At 41.9% G+C, this 25,327-nt stretch overlaps 1 protein-coding gene across 2 annotated transcripts in view; it reads left to right on the forward strand.

Annotated features, from left to right (window-relative positions):
* The first annotated feature begins 1,306 nt into the window (after nucleotides 1-1,306).
* Nucleotides 1,307-25,327, forward strand: part of MINDY2 (MINDY lysine 48 deubiquitinase 2) — an 86,324-nt gene continuing 62,303 nt past the window's right edge. For both annotated transcript variants that reach the window (XM_035258725.3, XM_035258726.3), the window contains exons 1-2: nucleotides 1,307-2,352; nucleotides 18,369-18,426. In XM_035258725.3, the coding sequence (XP_035114616.2) occupies nucleotides 1,489-2,352; nucleotides 18,369-18,426 (922 nt within the window). In that variant the 5' untranslated portion in view covers nucleotides 1,307-1,488. The remainder of the gene's footprint in view (nucleotides 2,353-18,368; nucleotides 18,427-25,327) is intronic.

Below are 25,327 nucleotides of genomic sequence, written 5' to 3' on the forward strand. Positions count from 1 at the left end.
TTACAATGAGCCAGGATTGCACCGTCGTTCTCAAAAAAAAAAAAAGAGACACAGTCTTATGCATTCTCAGGTAAATAAGTATTAAATATACATGTATTATATGTAATACATATAAGTATGTATTTAAAATATAGCAATAAGAAAAAAAAAACCACCACCAGACAGTAAGCTCCATGAAGATATAAGCTCTGTGGTCCACTAGGGCATCTCCAGTGCCAGACGGCATCCAGCAACTTACTTGGTACTAAAATGTATTAAACGGATGAATAAAATATTACTTTCGTATTTTCGTATGACTTCTATAACCAACGGGATTACAAAAATATCCCATTCTAATTACGTATCGGGTATTTACATGTCTGAGAAGGAAGACCTGTCTTGTTAATTTTTGTATTTCAAGAGCCTAGAAAATGTTGAAAGGAAAAAAAAGAGGAAAAAAAAAGCCCTTTTCTGGAACAAGTTAGAATAGGACCCACATACATTTTATTTGTTACTAACAAAGCGTCCAGCTTGTCTTTCTTCTTTGAAAACTGCATGGTCTCAAGAGGAGTCCATTCTAATTAGGAAAAAAGTCACTTTTCAGAAGCTGGCGCTTCCCACTCCATGCAAAGCCAAGACAAGTTAGCAAAACCGCAAAGACTTGGCTAATTCAAACATAAGCTAATAATTTGTTATTATTGGCGCAAATTAGCCACTGTCTTTTGCTGCGCAGGTCAACGTCTGCAGCCACACTGACCCCTCCTGTAGGGCGAACGTCTCCCCAGTAGCTCGTGAGAAGCACAGCTCTTCTCAGCAAAATCCGAGGGAGACTGGAATTAGTGCAGTGCAGGAATCCAAACCCCTGGAGTAGATGCCCGCTTTAAAATCTGCATCTCGTAGGAAATGTCTTCCATTTTCCATATTAGGAACCGAGAAAACAAGTCTCCTGAGCCCTTCAGGGACAAGTTCTTTTCCAAACACTACAACCACCACCAACCACCCCACAATGCCTGAGCTCGACGGTGGGTCACACACCACCCAGCGCTCAACAGTCAAGCTGTCCGCCGCCTGCTTCGCCTTTAAAGAAGCCGCACACAATCAAGCTGCCCCGGAGTTCAACTTCCGGCCACATAGTGAGAGGATGTTTTTCTACTGGAGCTGAGCCGCGGGGGCGCGCCCCCCCGGCCACGCCCTCCTAGCTCCGCCCTCCACGCCCAGCCTTCGGAGCGCGAGCTGGGGCGGGAGCACGGAAGGGGCGGGGCCGCATGGGCGGCTGCTGAGTGGTTCGCCTTCTTCCCTTCGCGCGCAGTCACGCGGAGGCAAGCTCGCAGTGGATGGAGAGCGCGGCAGCGCGCGCACGAGCGGGCTCTTAGTGCCCTCCCCGGTGACGTGCCTGGCCGAGGCCGCGCCAGGGCGCTGTTGCTGCCAGTACAGCTATCATGGCGTCCGAGGCGCTGGCTGCGGAGAACTGGCCGCGGTCTCCATAGAGCGGGGGGCGGGCGGCCAGGTATGGAGAGCAGCCCCGAGAGCTTGCAGCCGCTAGAACACGGGGTGGCGGCCAGGCCGGCGTCAGGGATAGGTTCTTCGCGGGAAGGGCTACAGGAGACCAGGCTCGCCGCTGGGGATGGTCCTGGAGTATGGGCGGCGGAGAGCGGCGGCGGCGGCGGCGGCGGGAATGGGCAGGGGGCGGCGGCCGCCAGGAGGAGCCTCCCGGACTCGGCTTCTCCCGCGGGCTCTCCCGAGGTTCCCGGACCCTGCAGCTCCGCCCCGGGTTTGGACTTGAAGGATAGTGCTTTGGAGAGTCCTGCTGCCGCCGAGGTGCCTCCGAGAGGGCAGTACAAGGTGACCGCCTCCCCCGAGACCGCCGAGGCCGGAGTGGGTCATGGGTTGGGTCCCGCTGGAGACGCGGGAGTCCGCCCGGATCTCGCCAGCACCTGCCAAGCGGAGGTGACGGCCGCCGGCTCCGAGGAACCCAGCAGCGCCGGCGGCCTGAGCAGCAGCTGCAGCGACCCAAGCCCTCCTGGGGAGTCGCCGAGCCTGGACTCTCTGGAGTCGTTCTCTAACCTGCATTCTTTCCCCAGTAGCTGCGAGTTCAATAGTGAGGAGGGAGCGGAGCACAGGGTCCCGGAGGAGGAGGAGGAGGGTGCGGCAGTGTTGCCCGGGGCTGTTCCTCTGTGCAAGGAGGAGGAGGAGGAGGAGGAGGAGGAGACCGCTCAGGTGCTGGCGGCCTCCAAGGAACGCTTCCCGGGACAATCTGTGTATCACATCAAGTGGATCCAGTGGAAGGAAGAGAACACACCCATCATCACCCAGAATGAGAATGGACCCTGCCCCTTGCTGGCCATCCTCAATGTTTTGCTCCTGGCCTGGAAGGTACATTCTGCAGCTTTCTACTTCCTACAGCTTTTGGGGTGGAGGAAAACGGGGTGAGGGAGCTGCTGCATGTCAGGTGATGGCTTCATTTCTTTCCTCATTCATCAGTCCCCTTCTTACATGAAATTCATTCCAGGACTTCCATGTTGAGAGAATATTCCCGTGTACACATACCGAAAGGCATTGGCCCGAACCTCAGGTTTCTCCTGTAGTGTTTAAGAGTTCATGATACACTTACAAACAAAAAGGACTTAGAGCATCCTAAACCTTACGATTATTTTTAACTATAATTTCTTACTTTATCTCTTCTTACTGACCTTATCACGTATGCAAAAAAGTGAAGAATTGGAGAAAGTGATCTTCAGAAGTTACCATCAATCCATGATACCGTGGACTCAGTTTTGATGGTTATGTTTAGTCTAATTTCCAACTGACGCCCCATTTGTGTGTAGATACTTAAGAGAATGGTGATGGGGAAGATGTGGCTCTTTAGACAAATTCCATTTAAGGAAAAGCATTGGTCTCAGACCCGATTACCAGAACTTCTTGGTTTTCAAAGACTGTTTTCATTTTATGCATGATTTTTCCTTGCCTCGTTTCATTGGCTCTCCATAAATGGTTTGGCATTATTACCAGTAACCATGCATCTGAATGTGTTAAGGGAGCTAAAACTGTAAGAACTAAAATAAAGAAAGATGTGTCTAAGGTGAGGGAGCAAAAAAGGGAAGGGCCTTTAAAAATAGGTATGTTGAGGACCCAGAGTGAGTTACCTGTAAAATGAAGTGTCTTATTTAAGCTTGCAGTGTTAGGGTGCTGAGATGCATCTCACAGCACGTATTTTATTTTCAAATTGGTATTTATATCTGTGGATGCAGTGTTTCCTAGAAAAAAAATAACCCAAACTGGGTGTGGTGGTGTGCGCCTGTAATCCCAGCTACTCTGAAAGCTCACCTACTCTGGAAGGTGACACAAGACAAACGCTTGAGCCCAGAAGTTTGAGACCAGCCTGGGCAATATAGTGAGACCCTATATTAAAAGAAAAAGAAAAAAATAATAACTTGGATACTTCTGAACAGTTAGGAAGAAAATCAAGAAAAGGGAACAGTGTTTATCATATGTCTTTATCTTCCTGTCAGTAGCAAGGGCTGATACAAAAGAAATAAAATTAGAAACCTTGCCATTATCTGGTGCATAATGGCACTTAGATGTTTTGAGTGAAGACAGTGCCTGCCCTTAAAAGGCTGTCAAGCTGTTTGAGGTGGCATCATTGACTTACTTGAAACTGTTAAAGAACCAGAAATAGTGGGTTTTGTGAGAAAAGTGATAGGTAAATTGTGGTAAATCTGTGGAAATGCATTTGACATTCAAAAAGGGGAATTTTTCCTTTGGTATGGCATAGTCCTAGAAAGCTTCATGGAATTTTGGGTTGAACCAATCTTTTCTTCTTCTTTTTGCAAAAGACGACACCACTTTTAAAGCAATTGAACAAATCTTTCAGGAAGAGAATTTAGAATAACAGGGAAATGGAATTTCTAGGGGAGGGAAGAGTATAAACTGAAGGATTGAAAATAGAATGGATATTGTGTGTTTATATGTTTATGAAATGACAGAAGTGGTAAATTAATGTTGGAGAATAATGAAAAATAAGTTTGAAAAGGTGGAGAAGAGCCACTTGCTAGAGGCCCTCAACTAGGGAGTTAGTTAGACTTGCTCAAATGGGCCAGAATCCCTCATCTTTTCTGTAGGAAGGAATAACTGATTTTCCTTTAGTCTTTTTTCTTAGTTTCCGTATAGTACTGCAGAAACGCAGAGGAAAGAGCAAGTACTGTGGTCTGGAGTATCTGGGGACAGGTCTGTATTAAACTGATTCATTCAGTTCAGACAGACTGAAATGAAGTCAAATGTTTGGGTTCCCACTACGCGTGAGGTACTAGAAATGCAAAGATGAGGCTGGGTTTGGTGGCTCACATCTGTAATCTCAGCACTTTGGGAGACTGACCTGAGGTCAGGAGTTTGAGACCAGCCTGGCCAACATGATGAAACACTGTCTCTACTAAAAATACAAAAAATTAGCCAGGTATGGTGGCAGGCACCTATAATCCCAGCTTCTCAGGAACTTGAGGCAGAAGAATCGATCGAACCCGGGAGGCGAGGTTGCAGCGAGCCTAGATCACAACACTGTACTCCATCCTGGGCAACAAGAGCAAAACTCTATCCCAAAAAAAAGAAAAAAAGAAGAAATGCAAAAATGAGTATGATGCAAGTCTGTCTTCATGTAGCTGACTGTCTGGTGGCACGACAGACATGTAAACAGTAACTGCAGTGCAATGTAAGTGGCTCCAATCTGCTGTGGAAGCACAGAGAAGAGGGTAATTGGGAAGGGGATATATCAAGGGAAGACTTCATGGAAGAGAGAACCTCTGAACTAGATCCAAAGCATGAGTGAGAGAAGACCTTCTGGGCAAAAAGAATAGTTTATTGAAAGATACTAAAGTAGGAAAGGGTTCTACTTAGGACCTTCAAGCTTGGTTGAAGTGCACAGCCCAGGAGGTAAAGGAAATGATAATAGTAGGACATAATGGAGAGGTTTTGTCAGATGGTGAATAAGCAAGTATGCTGATGAATTTGGAGATTATTTTGTCAATCTCTGGTTATCAGTGTTTTTCCTTTCTCCAGCCTATTGCACACAAAAACCAGTCATAAGTAATCATTAATGATTGATAAAGAGATGGATAAGAGAAGCAGAGTAGAGCAATATTCTCAAAGTGAGCCAGGGGTACTAGAAGTCAAAACTATTTTCACATTAATACTAAGATTTACTTGGCTTTTTCACTCTCATTCTCTCACAATTGTCCGTGGAGTTTTTCAGCGTATCTGATGTGATGACATTACTCAGACAGTTAATGCAATGTGTGCCTCTGTAGTTTGTGTTTTAAATTTTGCTCAATTTTAATTTATAATGAGGTAGATATAGATAGATATAATTCACATAGATGAAAGTTATTGGGAGTCCTCAATCATTTTTAAGACTGTAAAGGGCTCTGGGAACAAGAAGGTTGAGAAATGCTTTAGTAGAGAAAAATAGTAAATAGGGTGTGAAGATGGTTGTCAGATTTTGGAGGACCCATTGTTACCGGTGTTTAGACTTTATATACAGCTGATAATGGAGCTATTATAAATTGCCAGATAAAGAAACGACGTGAAGAAGGTGGTCTTTTAGTTTGATATTAGGCTAGAGGTGAGTGTGTAGCCAGTGTAGCAGGAAGAATTAACGTGGCTGGCGCTTGAGGTAGAGAGTTCTTTGGCCCCTCTCTTTATGAGGATAATGTGGCCTTCCCAATGATGAAACCATTTTTCAAACCTGGGTAGTAGAGATTGGCTGGATCTTTCAAAACACAGGGAAGGTATGAAGGGAATTATTTCATAATTTGATGCCAAAGTTTGGTTGTGTTGAATTGGAAATGTCCGCTAGTGGGACATAAAAATATAAATGTTCATTATACTGCTAGAAGCATGGACTGGGTCTCAGGAAAGAGACCAAATTTTTTTTTTTTTTTTTTTGAGACAGAGTCTCTCTCTGTCTTGTGGAGCAATCACGGATCTCAGCTCACTGCAGCCTCTACCTCCCAGGTTCAAGTGATTCTCGTGTCTCAGCCTCCCGAGTGAATGAGATGACAGGCATGTGCCACCACATCGGATAATTTTGTATTTTTAGTAAAGATGGAGTTTCACCATGTTGTCCACATTGGTCTCAAACTCGTGATATCAGGTGGTCCATCTGCAAGAGGCTAAAATTACAGGGAAAAATCAAATTGGGGAATTACTGCATAGAGTAAATACAGTAGTTCTGACACTAAATGAATTCTTCATAGAGTAATGAGCAATAGTTCTCAGCTTGTTTCCATCTCAGTATATGTGAGAGTGACAAACTGCCAGCAGAAGCGTCCTCTCCATCCTGCCTCATATTTCCTACTCCCTCTCCTCCCCTACCTCATTCTCCAGGAGACAGAGAGAAAACAAGAAGAAAGCTGAAACTGGGGGAGGAAGGGAAGGATATTAAGGATGAGAGAGTGAAAAGCCAGCATAGGGAAAATTCGAGATGTGGAATGAGAACTAGAAATAGGACAATGTCATGATAGTATTCAGGAAAAGAGAATGTAATAAAATGTGGTTCGTTACTATTACCAAATGCAGCAGCATCAGAGAGCCGATGGAGTAGAGAAGATTCTGCCAAAAATGGCAGGTGTAGGGACAAGATCCATGAAAAATCAGGATAGCGTGGACTCCTCAGTTCTCTTCAGAGGACAGGAACAACAACCGTATTTTCTGAAGTAGTGGAAGGAATGGGACAAGAAAAATATAATAGAGACAAGGTCACATTAAGATAGAGAGGGTAGGCCGAGTGTGGGGGCTCAAGCTTATAATCTCAGCATTTTGGGAGGCCAAGGCCGGAGGATTGCTTCAGCCCAGGAGTTTGAGACTAGCTGGGGCTCTATAGTGAGACCCCATCTCTATAAAAAAAATAAGGAAAAAAGAGAAGTAGATGAAAATTGGAGCCTCGTGTTTTTCATTTTGGCCAAATAACATTGAATTCATCAGTAATTAAGTTTGTAGTAGCTGTTGAACTCATCAGTTATTAAGATTGTAAAGCGTTTTGGTGAATTTTGTGAGAAAAGTTTATTGCATTTTAAATAAGAATCTCAGTGGAGATTATGCTTAGGAATTTGAGATACAAGCCAAAAGCAGCATGGATAAACTGAGGTATTCTTTAAAAATGATCAGCAAATCAGATTTGCTTTCCTTTTGGTCTTTTCTCTCATTCTCTTACATCTGGAAATAGGAGCAGCAAGAATGACTAGTTAGAGTTAGCAAAACTAGGGCTTTTCTCTCAAGAACTGACACCTGGGATGTAGGGGGAACGAATTAGAGAATTGAAAGTGAAGACAGTTGATCGTGTCTTTTGGGAGAGGGTGAAATTATTAGAAAATCAATAGACTGAACAGAGTTGAAGGATTTGAGCAAAGGAAGTAAGTGTCGTGGTTCTGGATAAGGAGCAGTAAAAATGATCAAACAGGGCTGAGTTGAAAGCGTTGGTTCAGAACTGAGAGAGAGTAGATGATCATTCATAATCTAATAAATAGTTGGCCAGGCACTGTGTCTCACACCTGTAATCCTAGCACTTTGGGAGGCCGAGGCCAGAGAATCATTTGAGCCCAGGAGTTTGAGACCAGCCTGGGCAACATAGTGAGACCCCATCTCTATAAAAGAAAAAAAATTTTAATTATAAAAAAATGAATCTATTAAATAAGTGAGCTGTGAGAGCCTAACAAATCAAGAAAGAAAGAAATCTATTAGATTCAAGATTTAATTCAAGCTCAAATTTGTAATTCCATTTACCTCTCATTTTCAAAAGGTAGTTTCATCTATCTCTGTATTTTTCCTTTTTCTTATTTTGTTTATAGAGACAGATGGGGGTCTAACTATATTGCCTCGGCGATATATGTCAGACTCCTGGGCTCAAACTACAAATTACACCAGGTAAATTTAGCAAAAGTTATGACTTAGAACACATTTCCCTTTTCTTTTTTACTGTATTTGATTTTTAATAGTTAAAAAAAATCTTCTTTAAACCGTAAAAAAAGATGTTATTTATAGGTATATTTGAGGTCTGTGACCCATGTAATTAGGTGTTTATAAAAGTTAAGCCATTAGGTATAATATAACATATATATTTGAGGGTTTAAAAAGGTATTTCTTTTCTTTCCCTCCCCCCATCTCCCCTCCGCACAATGGAGTCTTACTTGGTCACCCAGGCTGTAGTGCAGTGGTGTGATCTCAGCTCACTGCAACCTCCGCTTGCCAGGTTCAAGTGATTCTTCTGCCTCAGCTTCCTGAGTAGCTGGGATTACAGGTCACTACCACTACGCCCAGCTAATTTTTTTGTATTTTTGGTAGAGACAGGGTGTCATTATGTTGGCCAGGCTGGTCTCGAACTGCTGAACTCGTGATTTCCCCTGCCTTGGCCTCCCAAAGTGCTGGGATTACAGGTGTGAGCCTCTGTGCCTGGTTCACCAAGTGATTTATTTAATAATAGAGGGAATTCCTACTTTGTTATACTTTTTAGAAAGAATGTTACAGGTTCTGAGGCCAACAAACAAAAAAAATAAGTACATATAATCTATACTATATATTATGATAGAGAAGACAGAATATTGCAATATCTGATCATTATATAGCATTTTAGTAGAAAAATGAATGTACTAATTTAAGATGCTGGAAAGACATTTCCTCATCTAGGTAGAGAATTCTTTTTCTGATTTTTTCCTTTGCTTAGTATGAGCTGAGATGATCTCCTATTACTAGTTATGGAAGGAATGCTGGGGTCCTGAAGTAGAACTTTTTATATAAAGTTGGTTTCTCCAAATACCAAACCTAGAAACTGTAAAATAAGGATTAATATGTTTGATTCTGTAAAATATAAAAAAGCTTAAAAAAAATAAACACCGAAAAAAAAAAAAACCCCACCATAAATTAAATCAAAACATACTAAACTAAGGGAAATATTTTCGAGATTATATGTCTAAGGACTAATTTTATTTTTTTTTATTTTTTGAGATAGGCTATAATTCCGTAACCCAGGATGGACTCTGGTGGTGCAGTCATAGCTCACCATAGCCTTGGTCCACATGTGTGTGCTACCGTGCCCACCCAATTTTTTTTTTTTTTTTTGAGACAAAGTCTTGCTCTGTTGCTCAGGCTGGAGTGCAGTGGCGTGATCTCAGCTCACTGTAACCTCCGTCTCCTGTGTTCAAGTGATTTCCAGCTAATTTTTGTATTTTTAGTAGATATACCGTGTTGGCCAGGCTGGTCTCAAACTCCTGACCTCAGTCCTCCTGACTTGGCTTCCTGAAGTATTAGGATTACAGGCATGAGCCACTGTGCCCGGACAATTTTTTTCCTTTTTTTCTGTAGAGATGTGTCTAGCCATGTTGTTCAGTCTGGCCATGAACTCCTGGCCTCAAGTATTCCTCCTGCCTGAGCCTCCCAAAGTGCTGGGATTACAAGTGCGAGCCACCATGCTCAACCCTAATTTCTTAATTTGCAGAAAGCCCTTATAAATTAGAAAAAGAGCACCACAATGGGAAAATGAACAAAAGGCTATTAACAGGAAATTCAGAGCTTAAATAGACATATCTTCTTGTCTGATTATCACCTGCAAAGTGAGCCACCATGAAGGTGAGCCTCTTACCAGTGCCTCTTACTAGTTTTTGCTCTAGTTCTCCCTCTCTCCTTGATGATTTTTTTCCTTATATCCTTTCACATACACTTCTAGCCTCCAGCTAGGTTATGCTTTTTCTCCTGACTTGCAGAAACATTGTAATCACACAAATTTTCTCTTCCTGAAGTAAGCATAGAGCTCTTTTGAGGTTTTCCAAGTGTTACTTATAAAAAAGGAAAAACAGATGGTGAGCCAAAGGTTCCATCTTAGCCTCTGCCCACCCTGTTTTTAAATATAGATCCTGTAAAAAGAGATGAAAACTTCCCACAATTGTGGGGTTTTGTTTACACACAAGCCTTAAGTAACATTTCTGAGGCTTTTATTCCCAGTCTCTTCCAAGAATTAGAATTGGTGTTGTATCTCTGGATTTGTAAGATAAAGTAGATAAGGGCGGAGGAGAGTATAAATACTGCCAGTAGGGGTTGCCCTCCTGTAGTGATAGATATGTTCATTTTCTTCTTCTCCCCTTGATATGAGTAGTCTTTTAGTGAAAAACCTTCTCACTCCCCATTCACCCTTGTCTGTTGAGTCCCAGATCAAGCACATTTCAGCACTGGTGGTACTACCAATCATAGCGGCTTCGAATGATAATAGAAAGTACTCAATTATTTTTGTGTCCAGACACTGTGCATTATTTTATATGCATAATATGTGTTTTCTCTTTCAGTTTTCTTAGCCACATCATGAAATCCTTATGTAGACTGTTGTCCTTATTTTATGTGTATAGAAAATTGAAGTCCATAAAGTTTAAATAAGTATCCCAAGGTGAGATTATCACCCGCTCTAGAAGCTGAGCTCTCACTCAGGATGCTTGATTGGGAAGATAGTCTAAGAGACCAGTAGTCTGGTGGACAACAGGTCCAGAGCAAAGCAGGGTGGGAGAGCCAATGATAACGTCAGAGAAGTTGAAATAGACTTGATAATGCCTCGCATCAAATCCTGCGGATCTGGTACCGGTTGCTCTTTATACAGACTCCCATTTTTAGCCCTCTGTGCTTTATCTTACGTCTTCTGAAGTGTCTCACACTTCTAATTTCAGAGTCTCTTTGGGGTATTATGGTGAATAAGCTTGCCTTTCCCACTGCAGTTTATTAAATAAATTCTTGGATGTTTTTCATTAGTAACTTCCGTTTCTTTTTTTTTTTCTTTTGAGATGGAGTGTCACTCTTGTTGCCCAGGCTGGAGTGCAATGGTGAGATCTTGGCTCACTGCAACCTTCCCCTCCTGGTTTTAAAGGATTCTCCTGCCTCAGCCTCCCAAGTAACTGAGATTACAGGCAAACGCCACCACACCCAGCCAATTTTTGTGTTTTTAGTAGACAGGGTTTCACCATGTTGGCCATGCTGGTCTCACTCTCCTGACCTCAGGTAATCCGCTTGTCTCAGCCTCCCGAAGTGCTGGATTACAACTGTCAGCCACCGCACCTGGCTAGTAACTTCTGTTTCTGCTGCCACTACCCTAGTTCAGGACTTCATTTCTCTCCTGGACTACCTAAGTCACCTTCAAAATAGTCTCTAGTCTTATCCTATTCTGATCTGTCTTTCAAGCAGTTAATGTAAAAGTTTTATTAACAGGTTTTTTTTCTTTTTTTTTTTTGAGATGGAGTTTCACTGTTGTTACCCAGACTGGAGTGCAATGGCAGGATCTTGGCTCACCGTAACTTCCACCTTCTGGGTTCAAGCAATTCTCCTGCCTCAGCCTCCTGAGTAGCTGGGACTACGGGCGCTTGCCACCACGCCCAGCTAATATTTGTATTTTGAGTAGAAATGGGGTTTCTTCATGTTGACCAGGATGGTCTCGATCTCTTGACCTCGTGATCCACCTGCCTTGGCCTCCCAAAGTGCTGGGATTATAGGCGTGAGGCACCACACCTGGCCTTATTAACGGTTTTTTTGTGGGGGAGATTTTTCAGCATGATAAGCTTGCTGAGCCTTTTAAATATAAGCAGTGAATTCTGAATGTAAAATGCTTTCTTTTACTAGTAAATCTTTTTTGTTGCTGTTCTTTTTTTTAAGTTCTGGGATACATGGGTTTTTTGGTGGTTTCACTCTTGTTGCCCAGGTTGGAGTGCAATGGGACGGTCTTGGCTCACTGCAACCTCCGCCTCCTGGGTTCAAGCTGTTCTCCTGCCTCAGCCTCCTGAGTAGCTGGGACTACAGATGCACACCACCAGGCCCACATAATTTTTGCATTTTTAGTAGAGACGGGGTTTCACCATGTTGGCCAGGCTGGACTTGAACTCCTGGCCTCAAGTTATCTACCTGCCTTGGCCTCGCAAAGTGCTGGAATTACAGGTGTGAGTAACCGTGCCCAGCCTACAGGTAAATCTTTTATTAGTAAATCTCATTGCAACAACATTCTTTATTACTCTAAAACACTTTGAAGGCCAGGCTCAGTGACTCACGCCTGTAATACCAGCACTTTGGGAGGCTGAGGCAGCTGAGGCGGGCAGATCATAAGGTCAGGAGGTAGAGACCATACTGGCTAATACGGTGAAACCCTGTTTCTACTAAAAAATACAAAAAATAAGCCGGACTTGGTGGCACGCGCCTGTAGTCCCCACTACTCAGGAGGCTAAGGCAGGAGAATCGCTTGAACCCAGGAGGCAGAGGTTGCAGTGGATCAAGATTGCGCCACTGCACTCCAGCCTGAGTGACACAGCGAGACTTCATCTCAAATAAATAAATAAATAAACAAATAAGCCACTTTGAAGTGCATATAAAGTAAGACATTCTTGCAAATTTAATATGTATGACTTTCTGCAATTTCTGACAGTTTTAAATAGGCGTTGGTTGTACTCTTAGGGTAGGGTATAAATTATGATAAAAATTGGCGAAAGTGTTTCAAAGTTTCAGAGCCTTTTTAAGTTGTGGGTTGTCTTACAAAATTTTCCTGTTTTGAAATATGGATGGAATGGCCGCTGGGTGTGGTTGCTCTCGCCTGTAATCTCAACACTTTGGGAGGCTGAGGCGGGTGGATCACAAGGTCAGGAGTTCAAGACCAGACCAGCCTGGCCAAGATGATGAAACCTCGTGAAATGTCTCTACCAAAAATACGAAAATTAGCCGAGCCGAGCGTGGTGGCAGGCGCCTGTAATCCCAGCTATTCGGGAAACTGAGGCAGAGAATTGCTTGAACCCAGGAGGTGGAGGTTGCAGTGAGCTGAGATCATGCCACTGCACTGTAACCTGGGTGACACAGGAGGAAAGAAGGGAAATAGAAGTCCAATTAGATTGACTAAAAAGTCTGAATTTGAGTATTTTTAAGCATAGTAAATATTATTAGTAGTAAATGAATAGTACATACAAGAAATTAAAGTGTAAAGCATGATGTGTCATAGCTTGTAATACAAACATTTTGATTTGCTAGGGCCAGAATTAAAGGCATATTGAAAGAATCCATAAGTTTTTGAGTCCTTATTTTGAAGAAAGTGGGTAAAGCTTCTCTTTGATTCCCATTAATGATACTTCTAATATTTTCTAAAGAATACTTTTTTATAATTTCAACTAAAAAATCACATTACCTATTCGTGCTGATACACGAATGCTATAGATATATATACACACATATGTATATGTACAGTGCATATTTCAAATTAACGAAATTTGACTATTATTTAGTTGGTCCATTTTGTCATACATAAGCAATGCAAAAATAGACTGCTATATGAAAATGTTATCTCCTGTGTTCCAAACTCAACTCCCTGTTTGAATGTCAAACTAAAAATGTTAACAGTTCCAAAGCAGACATCATTTTCTTCTACAAACTTATCTTTACTTGCCAAATTTTCATTTTTATCAATCGTTTGGATCTTAATTTTTAGAGTTTCCTGAGCCTTATAGTCAACTTTGATTATTCTTTCCCTGTCATTCTCCACTTTTCACTGGTCACAGAGTTCTATCAATTCCTGATTTGAAAGATGTTTCAGATGATGTTTTATGTAAGATTTCATGGAGTGAAAGTGTTCTGCTGTTGTTTAAAAAAAGTCTGTGAGGATTGGTATAAGGGAAAAGGTAACTGGCTTTGGGGTCTGATCTTATTTCCCATCATAGCACTTCTACTTACTTTGGATAAACTCATTTTTTAAAGCCTTAGTTTATTCATTGAATGGAGGTAATAATGCCTGCTTCATAGGATTGCTGGGGATTAAGGTAACATACAAATTGAATGGTAATTATTAGATGTTCAATGTATTTTGAGTTTTTTTCCTGACTTTTTTTTTTTTTTTTTGAGATGGAGTCTTACTCTGTCACCCAGGCTGGAGTGCAGTGATATGATCTCAGCTCACTGCTGCCTCTGCCTCCCGGGTTCAAGTGATGGTCCTCTTTCAGCCTCTGGAGTAGCTGGGATTTCAGTCACCTGCCACTGTGCCTGGCTAATTTTTTGTATTTTTAGTAGAGATGGGATCTCACCATGTTGGCCAGGCTGGTCCTGAACTCCTTACCACAGGTGACCCACCCACGTTAGCCTCCCAAAGTGCTGGGATTGCAGGACTGAGCCACCATGCCTGGCCCCTGACTTACCGTTTCTAAAGAGCAGAGACTGGCAAACTCAATTTTATGTTTTCTCAAATATCTTCCCAACTTTGAAGCGGTATTGGAACTCAAACTGTGTGTTTCTTGAGTACTTATTAACTGGTGTTGTAACTGTTAAGCATTTAAAAACATTCTTTGGCCAGTACTAATTTTTGTACTTGCTATCAACTATATGCACTGCTTATTTCTTAGTTATTGGCAAGTCCCCTGCATTTATCTTTTCCTTTGGAGTATCAAAATCACAGGTGTAAAATCTTGGCATAAACCTCTTAGGATGTTTTCCATTCCGGTTTAAGATTTTACTTGCAGTTTAAACAGACAGTTTTATTGTTATTATCTGTGGCCGTGCTTGAGTCTATTCCCAAATATACTCTTTATATATAAAGAGTAACTCTTTAGATGATTAACACTTACAGAATGGGCCAGGTATGGTGGCTTAGGAGGCTGAAGCAGGCAGATTACTTGAGCCCAGGAGTTTGGTCAACATGTCAAACCCCCATTTCTACAAAAAAAATTAGCTGAGCATGGTGGCGCACACCTGTGGTCTCAGCTACTTGGGAGGTGGAGGTGGGAGGGTCACCTGAGCCCGGGTAGGTGAAGGCTACAATGAGCCATAATTTTGTCACTGCACTCCAGCCTGGATGACAGAATAATTGGGCTAAATTTTTGAGGTTTTACCTTATAGTGGAATATTTGGAGTTGGAGTAGCTATTTTCTTTTATTAATTTAAATAATTCTTATGCTTACATAAATAATTTTCCAGGGCCAAGAACGGTGACTCACACCTGTAATCCCAGCAGTTTGGGAGGCTGAGGTGGGAGGATTGCTTGAGGCCAGGAGTTCAAGACCAGCCTGGGTAACCTGGTCAAACCCCACCTCTACAAAAAGTACAAAAATTAGCTAGGTGTGGTGGTGTGTGCCTGTAGTCCCTGCTACTTGGGAAGCTCAGGTGGGATGACTGTTTGAGCGCGGGAGGTCCAGGCTGTAGTGCACCATGATCCTCACATTGCAGTCCAGCCTGGAGGACAGTGAGAACCTGTCTCAAAAATAATAATAACTTCCTCAGGAAATCTGGTTAATACAGTAATATTTATAGGGTAGGATATTATTTTCCTAGATAATAAAAATTTGACGTCTATTAATTGTGAGCTGTGTTTTGATTTATGTTGAGATATTTTGTTCAAATTTTAGGAAGAATAACCTACTTAAAGTGCTTTCCAAGTACCTTTGTATACTTTAAAGGACTCATTTATTTATAAACACTATGTTGCAGATAATTGCTAAAAGAGGTTATACTTGATTTGTCATTTTTTTCTTTCTTTTTTTTGAGACAGGGTTTCTCTCTTTTGACAGTGATCCTTCCGCTGTAGCCTCCCGAAGTGCTGGGACTATAGACATGAGCCATCACACCCAGCCTGTTACTTTTTTCATCATAAAACTTGAAATGTAGAGATTCAGACAGACTGCTGCAATTGTTAATTCCATATTCTTAGCCAATGTCCCATAACCTGTTCTCCTTTGATAACATCTAAAAAGACAAAGGTCATTAACAAAACTCTTGACACTTCCTTTTGAGGTGATGGTGAAGAAAAGCAAAAAAAAAAAGGCAAGCTTTTGGGAAGATCTTAAACAGTTAAAAAAATAATTAAGATTTGTGAATGGCTCCACAGCGTTAGTGTGAAGTAGACAATTTTTAGTTTTTTTTTTTTGTTTTTTTTTTTGAGACGGAGTTCCGCTCTTGTTACCCAGGCTGGAGTGCAATGGCGCGACCTCAGCTCACCACAACCTCCGCCTCCTGGGTTCAGGCAATTCTCCTGCCTCAGCCTCCCGAGTAGCTGGGATTACAGGCACGCGCCACCATGCCCAGCTAATTTTTTGTATCTTTAGTAGAGACGGGGTTTCACCATGTTGACCAGGATGGTCTCGATCTCTTGACCTCATGATCCACCCGCCTCGGCCTCCCAAAGTGCTGGGATTACAGGCGTGAGCCACCACACCCGACCTACTTTTAACCTTTTTATAGTGAAATATAACACACAGAAAAATACATAAAACAGAGATGTCCAGTTTAATAAATTACTATAAAGCAAACATCAGTGGAACTACCATTGCAGTTCAAGAAATAAGAGTGTTTTCAGCACCTCAGAATCCCCTTAAAAGACTCTTTTTTGTTTTCTTTTTAAGATGGAGTTTTGTTCTTATCGCCCAGGCTGGAGTACAATGGCACAATCCTGGCTCACTGCAAACTTGAAGCAATTATCCTGCCTCATGCTCCCAAGTAGCTGAGATTATAAGCATGCACCATCATGCCCAGCTAATTTTTGTAGTTTTAGTAGCGTTAGGGTTTTACCATGTTGGCCAGGCCGGTCTTGAACTCCTGACCTCAAGTGATCAGCCTGCTTTGGCCTCCCAGAATCCTGGGGTTATAGGCATGAGCCACCATGCCCAGCCCATTTCTTTTCTTTTTCCTTTTTTTAAAACTCTGTTGCCCATGCCCAGCCCATTTCTTTTATTTTTATTTTTTTTAACTCTGTTGCCCAGGCCAGAGGTTTCACCGTGTTGGCCAGGCTAATCTCGAACTCCTGACCTCAGTGATCTGCCCACCTTGGCCTCCCACTGTGCCCAGCCCATTTCTTCTTAATTGTTTTAATCTCCTATATGTGCTTCTTACTTCTTAATTGTTTTATCTCGTATATGTGCCGCTCTAAACAATATAGTTTGATTTTGCTTGTTTTTAAGCTTTGCATTACCTTTTTTTTTTTTTTTGAGATGGATTTTCACTGTTGTTACCCAGGCTGGAGTGCAATGGCACGATCTCGGCTCACCGCAACCTCCGCCTCCTGGGTTCAGGCAATTCTCCTGCCTCAGCCTCCTGAGTAGCTGGGATTACAGGCATGCACCACCATGCCCAGTTAATTTTTTGGTATTTTTAGTAGAGATGGGGTTTCACCTTGTTGACCAGGATGGTCTCAATCTCGTGATCCACCCGCCTCGGCCTCCCAAAGTGCTGGGATTATACGCGTGAGCCACCACACCTGGCCACCTTTTTTTTTTTTTTTTTTTTTTGATGGAGTCTTGCTCTTGTTGCCCAGTCTGGAATGGCACGATCGTGGTTCATGCCAACCTCCACCTCCTGGGTTCAAGCCATTCTCCTGCCTCAACCTCCCGAGTAGCTGGCATTACAGGCATGTGCCACCACACCCAGCCAATTTTTGTGTTTTTAGTAGAGATGGGGTTTCTCCATGTTGGTCGGGTTGGTCTCGAACTCTTGACCTCAGATGATCCGCCCACCTCAGCCTCCCAAAGTGTTGAGATTACAGGTGTGAGCACCCACACCTGCACCCGGCCTGCATTACTTTTAATAGCAAAAACTGCAATTATTTTTGCAACAATCTAATAAATAGAATAACAGAATAAATTCTTCAGTGGGTCACTAATAGTACACACGATAATAAAAATACAATAATAAAGCCAGGTGCGGTGGCTCAAGCCTGCAATGCCAGCGCTTTGGGAGGCCGAGGTGGGTGGATCACGAGGTCAAGAGATCGAGACCATCCTGGTTAACATGGTGAAACCCTGTCTCTACTAAAAATACAAAAAATTAGCTGGGCACGGTGGCGCGTGCCTGTAATCCCAGCTACTCAGGAGGCTGAGGCAGGAGAATTGCCTGAACCCAGGAGGCAGAGGTTGCAGTGAGTCGAGATCGTGCCATTGTACTCCAGCCTGGGTAACAAGAGCGAAACTCCGTCTCAAAAAAAAAGAAAAATACAGTAATAATAAAAATGGCCCGGTAGATGGTAGTAATGTGATACTGAGCTGTACTGAAGCCTGTCTTCAGTAAAACTGCTCCATGGGTAACATCAAATGTTTGGCACCTCTTCCTGCCCTTTAACTACATTTGCTACCTCATAGGACACTGTTGCTGGTGCCTGATAATTACGGTGGGTGATGAAAGGTATAGCACTTGGCTTTGAAAACAGAGTTTTCTTTAAGGCCTTAGGTCAGTCACTCTGTAAGTTTTATGGTGATCGGACTGATTTTCTATAGTTTAAAAAGGCTGGTTATAAAGATTCCAGTATATGTGAATGTTAATGTATATGTATAGTAGATACATATGTAGACATAAGTATTTGTGTTTCAGACTGTAAGAAACACTTTAGTCACCTAAAACATTTAATTTTATAGAATTGTTTTGTTTTTCAGGTGAAACTTCCACCGATGATGGAAATCATAACTGCTGAGCAGCTGATGGAATATTTAGGTTGGTGTTGAAAAGTGGATTTTACATCTCTTCATACAAACATTTTCAAAGCTAGTTTATTACCCAGTCTCACCTTTCTGAAGTGCTATTATACAATCTATGTTAAAATTATGGTTTTCAATCTGCTAATTAAAAATTTTGTCAGGATATTTCTGTTCTTAGATGGTATAGTCTTCTTTCTGGTCTGCATTAAAATTCTGTAATATATACAAGGAATCTAGGTAACATCTAGAAAACAAGATACATCTTAATCCCAATAAATTGTAGAATGGGAGATGGCACAGAATCGCTGATTTTGCATATACAAAGTGTTTAAAAATATTGGGTAGACTTAAAGACAAAGGAGGTGATTTAGAGCAGTGCTACTCAAAGTGTGATTCATGGTCATATGCCACTCTACAAAATGTTAGTTATCAGTCTGCAGTGAGATAGAATCTTGTCCTAGGATGTAAAATATTTACATTAGTAAGCATACTGTTTATGTCTTCTGTAATTTTTTATAGGAAAATTTTCTGTTTGAAGGAAGTAATGTATTGAATTGCATCCTTGTCCAAGGTTCTTGTTTCAAAACAGACCACTAATATAATTTGTAGACCGGCTAAATTGATGAACTTGTTTAGAGAGCAGGCATGTACATCACATTGTGGCCTTTTATAATCTAATCTGGCAAATAAGAATTCATAAATTTATACTATTACCAAATAGGAAATCTTAATTCATATTCTTACAGTTTTTTCAGTAACTAAATTTGTATTTAGGCCCGGCATGGAGGCACACACCTGTAATCTCAGCACTTTGGGAGGCTGAGGTAGGCAGATAACTGGAGATCAGGAGTTTGAGACCAGGCTGGCCAACATGGTGAACGCTCATCTCTACTAAAAATACAAAAATGAACCGGCCGTGGTGGTGTGTACCTGTAGTCCCAACTACTTGGTAGTCTGAGATGGAAGAGTCACTTGAGCCCAAGAGGTGGAGGTTGCAGTGAGCCGAGATCACACCACTGCACTCCAGTCTGGGTGATGGAGTGAGACTCCGCCTCAAAAACACAAACAAATTTTATTTTTAAAAATTCTAGCCGGGCATGGTGGCTCACGCCTGTAATCCCAGCATTTTGGGAGGCTGAGGCGGGTGGATCACGAGGTCAAGAGATAGAGACCATCCTGGTCAACATGGTGAAACCCCGTCTCTACTAAAAATACAAAAAATTAGCCGGGCATGGTGGTACGTGCCTGTAGTCCCAGCTGCTCGGGAGGCTGAGGCAGGAGAATTGCCTGAACCCAGGAGGCGGAGGTTGCAGTGAGCCGAGATCGCACCATTGCACTCCAGCCTGGGTGAAAAGAGCGAAACTCCGTCTCAATTTTTTTTTAATTAAAAAAAAAAAAAAATTTCTTGTCTTTACCCTTCCAGATAACTAGTTAACTGATTTTTTGTGAGATACAGGGTTAGTGATACAACTGAGACCACAAATTTTAGAAGACTCTTTGTTTTTTTTTTAATTTTCTTTTTGAGACAAGAGTCTTACTCTGTTGCCTAGGCTGAAATGCAGTGCCATGATCATGACTTGCTGCAACCTTGACCTCCCCAGGCTCCGGTCATCATCCCACTTCAGCTTCCCGAATATCTTGGACTGTAGGCACATGCTACCATGCCCAGCTAATTGTTTTTTTTTTAATAGACATAGGGTTTCACTGTGTTGCCTAGGCTGGTCTTGAACTCCTGGGCTCAAGCGATCCTCCTACCTTGGCCTTCCAAAGTCCTGGGAATATAGGCATGAGCCACTTCACCAAGGAAGAAGATCCTTCTCAGAAAATATAATTTATATCATGTAATACCCATTTACTGGCTAGGGTATCTTCCCTCATAGTTAAGGGAAGATTAGTCTGAATACCTAGATGTCTGCACACTGGCTTAAAAAGAAAATCCCTCTTTTAAGTTAGCATAATGATTCTTATTATTATTATTTTAAATTTTTATTTTTTTCCCCATGGTACTCTGCTGGATAAGCGATTCTTAAAGTTAGTGATTCCTATTTTGTGGGGAAGGCTGAAATATGCTTGGTGATTTTGAGGAATAGCCAGTATGACTGCCAGAGAGTATACAAAGGGGAGTTGTAGGAGACCAGATCAGAGTTATTGGAGTAAGATCACATGGGGCCCTAAGGATGTAACAGCAATTTTGATTTTTGCCATGAATAAGCTGGGCAGCTGTTGGAGGATTTTGAACAGAGGATGACATGATGTAACTTTGGATTTAGTAAGAATTCTCTAGCAGTTATGTTGAAAATAGACCTTAGAGAGGGGTAAGGACCAGCAGGAAGACCATTTAGGAAGTTATTACCACTAGCAAAAGGTGACGACTTTAAACAAGGTGAAATAAGCGAAGTTTGTAGGAAGTGGTCAGATTCTGGCTGCAGAGTTGACAGAGTTTGCTCATCAGTTGGATGTAGATTGAAAGTGGAGTAAAGGGTTATCCCGTGGCTTTTGGTTTAAACAAGGAGAAGGATGGAGATAGAAAAACTAAAATAGGAAAAAGTGGAAGGAGCAAGGTTTTTAGGGAGAAATTGCAGGACTTTTGTTTTTAGGTGTTTATTGACATCAAAATGGAGAGATCAGAAAGCAATCATATATATGTGTGTATATATATGATATATGTCTATATGTGTGTATGTATGTACATGGTGTGTATGTACATGGTGGTGTGCACCTGTCCCAGCTCCTTGGGAGGCTGAAGTGGGAGGATTGCTTGAGCCTGGGATTCAGAGGCTGCAGTGAGCTGAGATCACAACACTGCACTCTACCGTGGGCAACAGAGCAAGACTCTTCCCCCCCCCATACACACACACACACACACACACACACACACAAACACAAACATATACATGCATATATACATATGTACATATGTGTGTGTGTGTATAATGTGACCAAGGACTTGAATTTTTATTTTTATGTAATTCACATTTACATATTCACATGTTGCTCCTGGCTACTGTATTAGACAGTACAAGTCTGTAAATATGTATTTACAGACAACGTACATTAGCAGTAGTTAGATTAAGTGAGACCATTAAGAGAAGGAATGTGGTAGATAGAAGAGAAAAGGTCAGTGGATTGAGTTTGGCATATGCCAGTGATTAGAAGATGGGGAAGGAGAAAGAGCTGGCATGCTCAGCTGGTTAGAAGAAAAATAGAAAACTAGGAGGCTGTGAATCCTAATGAAGAAATGTTTCAAGGAAGGTTGAGAGATGAACTGAATCAAGTGCTGCCAGTGGCTGAAGCAGGAAGAAGACTGAAAGCTCATTGAGCCATAAGGAGTTCATTGGTAACCTTGATGAGTGTATGGGGTGAAAACCTGACTGGAAACCCTCACACCTAGCCAGTAGGAATGTAAAATAATACAGCTGTTTTGGAAAGCAGTTTGGCAATTCTTTTTTTTTTTTGAGATGGAGTTTCGCTCTTGTTACCCAGGCTGGAGTGCAATGGCGCAATGTCAGCTCACTGCAACCTCTGCCTCCTGGGTTCAGGCAATTCTCCTGCCTCAGCCTCCTGAGTAGCTGGGACTACAGGCACGCGCCACCATGCCCAGCTGATTTTTTGTGTTTTTATTAGAGACGGGATTTCACCATGTTGACCAGGATGGTCTCGATCTTTGACCTCATGCCCGTCTTGGCCTCCCAAAGTGCTGGGATTACAGGCGTGAGCCACCGTGCCCGGCCTGGCAATTCTTTAAAAAGTTAAGCAGAGTTACCATATGACCATGAAGTATCATTTCTAGTTATTGACCCAAGAGAACTGAAAACATATGTCCATACAACTTGTATAAAAATGTATATAGCAACATTATTCATAGTAGTCAAAAAAATGGAAATGATGAGCAGATAAGTAAATATAAATTCATACAATGGAATATTAGCCATAAAAAGGTATGAAGTGTGAATATATGCTATAACATTTAAGTGAAAGAGGCGAAGTCATAAAAGATTGCATATTGTAGGATTCCATTTATATGAAACATCCATTAAACAGGCTGGTGGTGCATGCCTGTGGTCCCAGCTACATGGGAGGCTGAGGCAGGAGGATCACTTGAATGCAGGAGTTGGAGACTGCAGTGAGCTATGACCATACCACTGCCCTCCAGCCTGGGTGAGAGAGCAAGAACCTTATCTCTAAAAAATGAAAATTTTAAAAATTAGGCAAGTTTATTGAGACAGAAAGTAGATTAATGGTTGCTTAGGTCTGGGGAAGAGATTGGGTGAAATGGTGATTGACTGCTAATGGGAACAGGGTTTCTTTTAGGGAGGACCAAAATATTCCAAAATTACATCATGGGCTGGGCACAGTGGCTCACGCCTGTAATCCCAGCGCTTTGGGATGTTGAGGCAGGGGGATCACTTGAGCTCAGGAGTTTGAAAACAGCCTAGGCAACATGGTGAAACCCTGTCTCTACTAAAAATACAAAAAATTAGCCAGGTGTGGTGGCACATGGCTGTAGTCCTAGCTACTTGGGAGGCTAAGGCATGAAGAATTGCTTGAACCTGTCATTTGGAGGTTGCCGTGAGCAGAGATAATGCCACTGCACTCCAGCCTGGGTGACCGAGTAAGACTCCATCTCAAAATATTAAAATTAAAAAAATTTTTTTAAATTAGATTATGATGATAATTTCATAATCCGGTGAATAGGCTACAAAAAAATCATTGAATTGTGCATTTTAAATGGGTGGGTTGTATGGTATATGAATTATATCTCAAAGCTGCTTCATAAAAGAGAAAACTAGAAAAAAGGAAATACGGAAAGTACTTTATACAAATAGAAAAATTATCCTTAGATAGGTTATTCATAGTAATAGAAGGGAAGACAGAATGCATTATAAATAGATGCAGGTAGGAATGTCTCTTGAGTGCTTCTATTTTCTCAATGAGATAGGAAACAAAGTCATCAGCCGGGAGTGAGGATGAAGGAGGAGTTGCCGAAAATAAGAGGGAAGGTATAAAATAATTGCTTAGAGGAATGGGAGAGTGAACGGATTAGAGAGCTGTGGTGTGATTTTTGGGTGTTACCTTTGAGGTTAGTGAGACCAGCGGGCATGGTGTTAGGCTTTTCCACTCACATTCAGCTGCCATGAGTCCAGGCCTGAATAATAGGAGGGCAGGATTTAACCAGAGCTGGATTTTTGCCCGAGGAATGTGTTGAAGAAAGAATCTAGGGTATGTTGCTCTACATGTTGCCAGTGGCGGGGCCAGAGTTGTGCATTGGGGGAGGAGGGGAGGAATCTAAGGTATGAAGATGTGTACAGACAGTGATTATAATTACAGGCCGTAGAATTTAAGCTGCATAAAGAGGAAATGATGTAATCGTGTTGAAGGAAAATGTAATGAGATTAATGGATTTTAAGACCTGATTCCTGAAAGAGTTGAGGAATTTTTTGTAGTAATGAAACTGTATTACCAAGTGAAATGAGTTTCTGAGATAAAATAGAATAAAAGAGGTGTGTGTGTGTGTGTGCACGTGTGTGTTTAAGAATAAAATACAGGCCGGGCTTGGTGGCTCACGCCTGTAATCCCAGCACTTTGGGAGGCCAAGGCGGGTGGATCACGAGGTCGAGATATCGAGACCATCCTGGTCAACAAGGTGAAACCCTGTCTCTACTAAAAATACAAAAATTAGCTGGGCATGCTGGTGGCGCATGCCTGTAATCCCAGCTACTCAGGAGGCTGAGGCAGGAGAATTGCCTGAACCCAGGAGGCAGAGGTTGCGGTGAGCCGAGATCGAGCCATTGCACTCCAGCCTGGGTAACAAGAGCGAAACTCTGTCTCAAAAAAAAAAAAAAAAAAAGCAAACACTAGTAAAGGGATTGTAAGAGGAACTAATAATTGCTTTCCTAATGCCTAGCTGAAGTACCCCAAGGAAATGGGAATTTTGATTGGCAAAGGTTAGAGGAGAAGAATTGAGTTTCAATCTGGAAATTTCTGTTACTAGAATACGGGAGCAGAGCCAGCCATGGGCATGGCTTTTTGGTTTGGCACAGAGAATGAAACACGGTATCTAGTCTAATAAAGTAAGGTGGGGAAGAGACGTAGGTAAGAGGCAGGAAACAGGCAGGAATATGACACTCAGTGTAAACTGGAATGTACGTTGTGATGTCAGCCATCTGAAATCAGTATGAGACTGGCATAGTATAAAGTCAGTAAAATAGTAGAGATGGTGGCCTTGTCTGACTTCAAACAAAATCATTTTATCTTGGCCAGGCATGGTGGTTCATGCCTGTAATCCTAGTACTTTGGGAGGCCTAGGCGGATAGATCACCTGAGGTCAGGAGTTTGAGACCATCCTGACCAACCCATTGTATTTATTAGTAGAGATAGGTTTGAAACAAAATTTAGTATTGAATTTTTTATATTTTGAGACCACCCTGACCAAAAAGTATATTTTTTGTATTTTATATGAAATATATTTTATATTTTGAGACCACCCTGACCAACCCATTGTATTTTTCGGTAGAGATGGGTTTGAAACAAAAATTAGCCAGGTGTGGTGGCACATACTTGTAATCCCAGCTACTTGGAAGGCTGAGGCTGGAGAATTGCTTGAACCCGGGAGGCAGAGTTTGTGGTGAGCTGAGATCGTGCCACTGCTCTCCGGCCTGGGCAAAAAGGGTGAAACTCAAAAAAAAAAAAGGAAAATTATTTTATTTTTTGAATATAAATTTGCTATAAAGAGAGGTCAGTGTTGAAGCATTTTAATTCCACCCAGAATTGACTGTATTTCCTTTTTTCCAAATGTTCACCTGGTATAAGCTAACTTATGCCAAACCACCTCTTCCAGTTTTTGACCAAATATAGCTATCAGATTTTTGTTTCTTGTCTTTTTGTTTATCTGGAATATCCCATAAGTAGCAAGACCT

Source organism: Callithrix jacchus, chromosome 8 (assembly GCF_049354715.1).
Source record: "Callithrix jacchus isolate 240 chromosome 8, calJac240_pri, whole genome shotgun sequence".
In the NCBI taxonomy this organism is placed as follows: Eukaryota; Metazoa; Chordata; class Mammalia; order Primates; family Cebidae; genus Callithrix; species Callithrix jacchus.